The 9,097-nt window shown below is 45.5% G+C and overlaps 1 protein-coding gene across 1 annotated transcript; it reads left to right on the forward strand.

Moving 5' to 3' along the window:
- Positions 1-1,121: 1,121 nt before the first annotated feature.
- GJA8 (gap junction protein alpha 8) lies at positions 1,122-7,398 on the forward strand. Its single transcript, XM_017641485.3, has one exon. It carries the CDS (start codon positions 1,127-1,129, stop codon positions 2,444-2,446), a length of 1,320 nt encoding a protein of 439 aa, XP_017496974.1. The 5' UTR covers positions 1,122-1,126; the 3' UTR covers positions 2,447-7,398.
- The last annotated feature ends 1,699 nt before the right edge of the window (positions 7,399-9,097 follow it).

Genomic DNA, 9,097 nt, shown 5'->3' on the forward strand with positions numbered 1-9,097 from the left:
TGGCTCTACTAAAATAGCCACATGTTACACACCCTAAAACCTTTCCACTCTGTGAGACACTAACAGTGTCTTATTGGACCTTCCTCACTCTGTAGCATGATTCCTTCCTAAAGCACTCTCCCCATTCTTTGGGCTTAAAAGAGTAGTAATAATAAAAAGGAATACTGCTCTCAATTTGTAAAGCTATTAAGAATGGTTTCCAGATTTCTACCTAGAGAAAAGAAAACATAAATTAAGGGTACAAGCATCACGGAATTGTATAGCTCCAATTGCAGTCTGTATATCTCAGTGGTGTAGTGAAAAGAATGCAGCCTTTGGGATTAAGCAGCCAGAACTGCTGTTGTTTCACTGTCTGATCTCAGACCGTTTACTTAAACTCTATGAGCCTTGGTTTTCTCACGGATTGGAATCAAATTAGTTAAATATTTTTCAAGCTCTCAGTATGTGCTGGGCTCTGTGACAAGCATTGAATATAGCAATAAATAAAATAGGCGTGGTCCATATCCCCATGAAGATTACAGTCCAGCAGGATCAAATTAAATGAAATAATGTACTGTCAAAGGTCTGCCACAAAGTAGATATTCAAAAACTGTTAGTTTCCTTCCACTACCCTTCAAACACAAAATCATTATATATCCCAACACAGGCATAAGATAGCTACAATTTCATACATGTAAGAATTTTGTTGGGAGCCCAGGCACCCATAGTACAGAGCATTCTTTCAGCATTAGGCCTCTTGAGCCTTAGTTCAGCTTGTGTATTGATTTAAAACCACAGGTTTCTATTTATGGTCAACAATGAATCCTTATTTGGGGTGGAGTTCCAGGAATTATACACATATTGCCTCCTTATTCCTTCAGACTGCTTGTGGAGTGAATGAGAACAGGTATTACCACTAATACATTTTACAGAGGAGGAAGCTAATGGAGGCAGATTCTTTTTGTGTCTTTTGCCGTCTAGTCCTAGCCAGCACGGAGAAAGCACTCAGCAGATGCTCTTCACACGCTGACAGTTCCAGGAGCTCAGAAAGCAGAGGTACACAGGAGTTAGCAGAGAGACTGGCTCTCTTCGGGCCTGCCCCGTGGCCGCTGAGCTTTTGCCTTCTCCCTTCTCCAGGTGGTAAGAAATGGGCGACTGGAGTTTCCTGGGGAACATTTTGGAGGAGGTGAATGAGCACTCCACAGTCATTGGCAGAGTCTGGCTCACTGTGCTCTTCATCTTCCGGATCCTCATCCTTGGCACGGCCGCAGAGTTTGTGTGGGGGGACGAGCAGTCCGACTTCGTGTGCAACACCCAGCAGCCAGGCTGCGAGAACGTCTGCTACGATGAGGCCTTCCCCATCTCCCACATCCGCCTCTGGGTGCTGCAGATCATCTTCGTCTCCACACCGTCCCTGGTGTACGTGGGACACGCGGTGCACCACGTCCGCATGGAGGAGAAGCGCAAGGAGCGCGAGGCAGAGGAGCTGTGCCAGCAGGCGGCGGGCAACGGCGGCGAGAGGGCACCCGTGGCCACAGACCAGGGCAGCATCAAGAGGAGCAGCAACAGCGGCAAAGGCGCCAGGAAGTTCCGGCTGGAGGGCACCCTGCTGAGGACCTACATCTGCCACATCATCTTCAAGACCCTCTTCGAGGTAGGCTTCATAGTGGGCCACTACTTCCTGTACGGTTTCCGGATCCTGCCCCTCTATCGCTGCAGCCGGTGGCCCTGCCCCAACGTGGTGGACTGTTTCGTGTCTCGGCCCACTGAGAAAACCATCTTCATCCTGTTCATGTTGTCTGTGGCCTCTGTGTCCCTCTTCCTCAATATTCTGGAGATGAGTCACCTGGGCCTGAAGAGAATCCGGTCTGCCTTCAAGAGGCCCTTAGAGCAGTCACTGGGAGAGATCCCTGAGAAGTCCCTCCATTCCATTGCCGTCTCCTCCATCCAGAAAGCCAAGGGCTACCAGCTCCTCGAAGAAGAGAAAATCGTGTCCCACTATTTCCCTTTGACTGAGGTCGGGATGGTGGAGACCAGCCCCCTTTCTGCCAAGCCTTTCAGTCAGTTTGAGGAGAAGATAGGCACAGGGCCCCTAGGGGACTTGTCTCGGGCTTACCAAGAAACACTGCCCTCCTATGCTCAGGTGGGAATGCCGGAGGGGGAGGGGGAGGAGCAGCGGGGGGAGGAGGGTGCCGAATCGGAGGCGGGAGAGAAGAGACAGGACGCAGAGAGAGTGAGCACAGAAGGGCAGGAGACCCTGGCAGTGCTGGAGGGGGAGAAAGTGGAGACCTCAGAAGTGGGGAAAGAGGGCGAGAAAGAGCTGCAGGCTGAGAAGGTGTCAAAGCAAGAGCTGTCGGCTGAGAAGGCGCCTTCACTGTGCCCAGAGCTGACCAGGGATGACAACAGACCGCTGAGCAGGCTGAGCAAAGCCAGCAGCCGGGCCAGGTCAGATGATCTAACCGTATGAAGTGACGCCAAAGAAAAGAAGAAGAGAAAGCACCCAAGCTAACGCAGGGCAAGATGAAATGTGAAGATGCCAACATGATCTGAGTCTTCTGTTCCTCCTCTCACACCCACCCCTTGCTGGACAGGCACTGCAGTGAACAGCACACGCTGTACAACTCGGAAATTGCCTTGCCTGTATGTAAGGGCTGCCAAGACAAACCCCTTGTCCCATTGAAGATCCCAGTCCCATTTGGCTGCCCTGTCCCTCTACCCCAATGGCTGTGGGGAACTCTGTTTTTATCCTCACTTCTCTGTAGAAATCCTCCTAATCAGAACTGTGGTTGCCCCATAGCTTTTTACAAGTATTATCTCAAGCTCACTAATTCAGCAGGACTTTATCACCCCAGCCCTTTCCAAGCAGGTGCCATGTGGTCATACAGCAAGAGTCCTAAATTTAGATACTCCAGGATTCAGGTAGATGGTTTAAATAGGTGAAGAGGGCCTGTTCTGATGCTGTAGGAGCTCCAGGGCTGTGAAGATTGGAGAGCAGGGGACAGTTGCTGCTTAATCCCAGGCAATGATTGCCAGGCAGTGTTACCTGGCCATCTGATTTTTTAAAAGAAGCCAAAAATCCAAACTTTTAAGTGAAATTCCCAACATTTTTAATGTTCCCAGATGAATTTTAAATATGCCATATAGGCTACAAAAAATGTGTGCAAGCCAAGTTTAACCTGTTGGGCACCAATTTACAAGGTTAGCTTATACTAGAGAACCCAATTTCTTACGGAATTAGCCATATTATTTATCATCTCAACCATTATTGTGGTCTCAGCTTCCAAATATCATTTTACCATTCTGGAGTGCTGGGTTTAAATCACCAGTACAGGTGATACCCAGAATTCTCACTGCCCTTTCTCTTGGGTCACTGCAGCACCTGGGTTCTGATGCAATTACATTCATTGGGTTGGTGGGACTTCTGCCTTGGGAACCATCAGAGAAAGAGAGCAAGGCCTCAAAGCCCTCTCCCTGAACTGAAAAGGCCTTGAGGCCTGGTTTCAGTTTTCTTCCCTGAAAGAAGGTCCCCTTCTTTCCTCTCCTCTCCCAACTTCAGTGCCCAGCCTGAAATCTACATTTCCTTTCACTGAGAGCTGGGAGCATACCCAGCTCTGAGCCAGAGGATAACTGCCCACTGGCCTGACCTGAGAGTCAGCTCTCAGGCCTTGCTCAGGCACAAGACATGTACAAAGAGTGACACGAGGGAGAGCCTCTTACAAAGTGGGAGCTCAAACAGCCAGGGTTCCAATGTCTAGTCCCAGGCCAGGCTTCATCCTGGGAAGGGATGTAGAGGGTGAAGGGAACAAGAGGGATTTCATAGGTCTCCTACCATTTATCCCCACAACAAACATTCCTTAAACATAGGGTATAGGAAAGGAAAATCCTCAGGTATAAGTATATACCTCACACAGCGAGCAGTTTTGCCTAGAGCGGAAGAACAGAGGGAGAAAGCAATAACCAAACTGTTCGTTTAAACCAGAGCTATGCTTCATGATGGGCTGCAGTGCCAAAACTTAGGTAGGAGGATAGACACCAAGTTGACATGGCAGGGATCTGGACAGGAAACCACCAGGGACCCAAAAGGTGTACTCAGAAAAACTGCCTCTTTCTGCCCAACTAGCACCATCCCAAAGTATGCAAATCCTTTGTGCTGCCCTCTGGTTACCACCTTCCTTTTAAGATATTCATTCTAGATATGCTTTTCCAGAGCAAAGCCTCCTCCAAAACTAATCACCCCCCAACCCCTCGGTGAAAGTATGCCCATTCCTTGGAGCCCCTTACTAAAGTAAAGTAGTCTAAAAATTAAATCCATTCTAAAGTATGATTGTTTAACAAATTCTCAATTAATGTGTCAGATAATGGACAGCTGAATAGAAGAGGTATATTTATCTTGTAGACATGTAACTTTCTGGCTACTACTAAGATTGAATCTGCCCCCTTGCGCTCAATACTATTCCACACAGACCTTCAATGTGATGAGAGAAGTAACAAAATCCCAGGCTTGAGAAAGAGACAGCATCATTGCACTTACCTTGTGGCTATACTGTTGCTCCTACAGTTTTGCTCCTGAAGATCCATTTTAAGAAGACATAAACTCAGAGCCTGAGAATAGCTTGGTTGTTAGAATAAAGAGTCTGACTCAACTAGGACCTACTCCAAAATAGAAAAGGAGAAAACTACAGTGTGTTCAAAGTGAGAACTGCTGGTGTGGTTTACCAGCTGTAGAGGTGTAGGTGAAGGCTGCTGGCCTCCTTGTCTCCACTGGGCATAGCTGTGTGAAGGAGTGGATTTCCTTGGATGAAGCAGCATTCTGCTATTGAAACAGGACGTACCTGCCCCGCCCCCATCCCCACCCCATGAGGGAAGCTGCCATTTTTTTCCCTGTAGTGTTCTTGACAATAGAAGTCTGTTTTGGAAGAAACCACACAGATGTCAAGAAACCAGGATTTTTTTTTTCTATTCCTGCCATTTAGTAGCTGTGTCATTATCATCCTTTAACTTTTCTGCACTTCAGTATTCTCTCTGCAGACTAGAGATGGCATTTGCCACCAACCTACCTCCAGGGGTATTATAAGGATTAATGAGTTGGCCACTTAGCCTAGAGCCTGATGAGTGGTGCCACTCCCTGAAAGAGTCCTCTGATAGCAGGGAGACTGGGAAGAAGGTGGGTGGTTTCCATCTGACCCTCCCAGCCTGCCCTGAAGTTGCCTAGGAAGAGGGTTTTTTTTTTTTTTTAATTTTTTATCTTTTATTTGAAGTAACAGTGTAACAGGTTGATAGTATTCAGCCATTCACTGGGCACTAACAACTTCTTCCCAAAGAGCAATGGGGGATTCCACCCAAGACATCTGTCTGTGTCCTCCCTGCCATGTTTACCCCAACCATCTGCGGCTTCTTTTGATTTGCTGCCTAGGAAGAGTTTTTCAGAGTGGAATAAATAGTCTGGAGATGAGTTTTTCAGAGAAGACAAAACGGAATCTTGACCCCTTAGTAGGAACCTGAGGCTCTCTGACCATGAGAAATGACAAAAGGACAGATTGGCAATTACTTTAACCCTCTGGAAAATGTCCCTTCATGCCCCCTCTTAGGCTGCCTTACAGGTGCTGCCCGGTGCCTTTCACAGGCAGCTGTGGGTCCATGGAAGCCTTTGCTCAGTGCAGCTGGATCCCCCCTCTGGGCTCCATTAGGTCCATCTTTAGTCCTATTCCTGGTCCTTCCCTTGTCAGACTAAACCTTTAGGGCATGTAGATCTATCCAGAAGAAGCATTAGCCAGCCGAATATCAAAAGGGCAGCTCCCTCCAGAGGAAAAGACCAGTTGCTTAAAAGCAGTTGTAACACCTCCCTCAGGGGAGATCTGTGACCGGGAGGAAGAGGGATACTCAAAGTTCAGTTTGTTTCAGGCCTGGCTCTGTAATCCCTAGGCCTAGCTTTTGGGGCATCATAAAAAGGCCCACCTGTTTTTCACCATGGCTTTGTCACTTGCCACACAGGTGAAGCATCCAGCACAGAATTGGACAGATATTCCTGAAGGTCAGTGTGACCTGGGGATCACAAGTGCTGACTCTGAGGACCCCAAGAGACCATTTTGCCTGCTCCATGTAACACTTTTCTCTAGGTTAATTGGGGCAGCAAGTTCTGCCTCTCCTTTGCAAGTGAATTGGTGCTCAGCAAACACTAAGAGCATACTGGAAGTAAGTGGGGTTTTTTTTAACTAATTTGGAAGTAAAAGGAAAGGGAAGAAGGCATTATTCAAATTTGTCAGAAGTCCTTATTGTAAAACATATACTGAAGCAATGAGTCACCACTTCGAATGCTGTACAGATTTGTTAACTAAGGTACTGATTAAAAGTGACTAAATAAGTAAAATGAAGGAAGCAAATAATGGAAGAAAAAGGTCAACGTTTCTGTAGTTCTGAATTCCTAAGAATTATATTATAAATAAGGGACATCTTTAATGATGCAAGAATTCGTTGCTCAAAGTGATGCAGGTACTCAGCTCACTAGGGCTCATGTGGAGATCACACCCACCCCAGAGGCGGTCTCTGACTCGTGGCAGGAGGGAGTCCACAGATACTGAAAGAGCTACATGCAGGAACTCTCCAACCCAAGCTGTGTGGAAGGCCTGGGGCAAACCTAGTGCAGACAGCCGCTCTTCATGGATTCCTGAGGAGGGTTATTAGGGCACCCTTGGGGGGGAAAATGAGTATACCTCCCCCACAGTACCTCCCACCCCACTCCCCATGCCTCCTCCTCCTCTCTCCTTCCGCTAACCCTGAATTATCACTCTGTGCACATTGCCTGCAAATAAGCACACAACCCAAGTTAGCAAGGTTTAGATGAAAAAGGTTTGCCTGTTTGGATGGAAAACTCCTCTGAGCAGAGATCCAATCTGTGAAATGAAGAAAGTGTGTGCCTAGAAGTGGAAATGAAATAGTTGGAGAGACTTCCCCTTCTCATTATTATTATATTATAACTAAATATGTAATTGGGAAGGAAGGAGAAAAAGGAAACAAAATTCTAAGCTTAGCAGTTAGATAAGACAAAAGACAAGTCACTCTTCACTGCCCGAAACATTGCAGCTCCCAAAGTCAGGGGAGCATGGGATTCAGCTGTGCTAGTGGCCACCAAGGTAGCAATGGGATTACCCCATTGCCTTCGGGAAGTACTCCAGGACAGACAGAGTTTTGGAAGAATTCACAGTCTGCTGGAGGCGAAAGTAGATGGCTTCACTGCTTTTTTCTGCAGATGTTCCCACCTATGAAACAGAATTAGTAAAAATTTAGCTAAGAAGCACTTTTATAACACCCTTCCTGGAGAAATTTCTGGCAAAGGAGAGAGGCATTATTAGGATTGTGTCCTGAATTCTCCAATCCTTCACATACTTATGTTAGAGCTAATAGTCACATGTTAGACTGTTTCAAAACAAATAAAACTAACTTGACTTTTTGCCATCTTTTTTTTTCTTCTGACCTATCAGCCACCTAGACTGTGAAGTGACTGCCCAGTTTTTGGTTATTCTCCCTTTGGAATTATGGGATTGAACAACAAGAGGACTGGAGTATGAGGAGGGGGGCAGGGTTTTGCTGGTATGTGTTTAACAACCAGCTCTCTCCAGAATAAAGAGGCCCTGTTTTGTAGGGTTTGACAACTGCCTTGGGGTAAATTAGCTAATTCAAAACTTCCAACATGTCACTGAACACACAGACGGGAAGAGATGTAGAGTAGCACAATATTACAAAACATTTCCACCACATAGCAGATATAAATTACCTCAAGGACATAGATAATAGTAAAATAATTAAGAATATATGAGTACCTATTTGTGTTTCATGCCTTTTTTTAAATTTTATGTTATCTATTTGTTAATAATGATTATGCTACCTGGCTCACAAAATTTCAGGAAATTTTGCAAATGACTCTTATAAGCCAGTACAAATCAGCTCCAGCATACCAGTGGTGGTAGAGAGGAGAACCCGATTCAGGAAGAACATGAAAATTCTCATCATCTGAGACCTGGTCAGCTTGTTCCCTCCCTTTGTCTACACAAACCTCAGGAAAACCAAAAAGTATACTTCTTTGACCTTATGGGAAAAGGCAAAAGAATAGGAGTCTTTCTCTTCCATGTCACTGAGAAATGCAGATAGAGTTAAAGTTATTCATTAATGGTAAAAATAGATAAAGAAAATTAACCATAAGATTCTGCCTGGGGTTTATCATGTCACTTCTCTGCTTAAAAATCCAGTGAATCCTCATTGCTTACCCAGTAAATCCTAAATTCTTACATGGTTTCAAAGCCTTTATAGCTTTCTTCAGCCCACCTGGACAGGACATCTGTTTTTACTTGCTCAGAATCTATCCATCCTTCTTCTACAATGCCATCTCAACTTTGTGTAGGTGAATTACCCTTCCTAGATTGGACATAGTCTCGGTAGGACTCAGTAATGTTTATCCAGCTGCCCCTGGTTGAGAATCAGGTTGGGGTTTTTTTTTTATTCAAATAGGCCAACCATACATTCACTTCTTTGAATGCAGATCTTGAGTGAAGTAACAGACTGAAATTTGGTTGGACTTGACAGAAGCCTCTGAAAAGACTCACAGTTGGTCCTGCTTGCCAGATTTCTGGGTTATGTTTAGTTCTTCTTTTCTCTGATCCTGGTTCATCATCCTTCCTTCAATTTGCTAAGCTACCCCAGAGTTCCTTTTTTCAAAAAGTTTAATATACCCAAAATTATCTCTATTGCTTGCAAGCCCCTGACTGATATACCACCTTTGTAGCCTTCTCTCCCACATCCATCCACATGTGCATGTGTCCCAGGCTTTACAAAACCATGGGTGGTCCCCTGGCACATAGTGAGAATGAACTGCCTGTTGTCTCAAGACTCTTCCCTGTCCTGCCTTTTTTTTCTATGATTAGCTTCTTCACATCCTTCAAGATTCAGCTCAGTTGTCTCCTTTATGAAAACTTCCTGAGAATAGTTGCTCCTTCCTTTGAGATCCCTCAGTACTTACATGCACTTCTATCATAGTACTTACCAAATTGTCTTATCTTATTTTTCTCCCATCTGGCTGCAAGCAACTTGAGAATAGAGATTTCATCCTATACATCTCTGAATAGTC

Source organism: Manis javanica, chromosome 4 (assembly GCF_040802235.1).
Source record: "Manis javanica isolate MJ-LG chromosome 4, MJ_LKY, whole genome shotgun sequence".
Taxonomy (NCBI): Eukaryota; Metazoa; Chordata; class Mammalia; order Pholidota; family Manidae; genus Manis; species Manis javanica.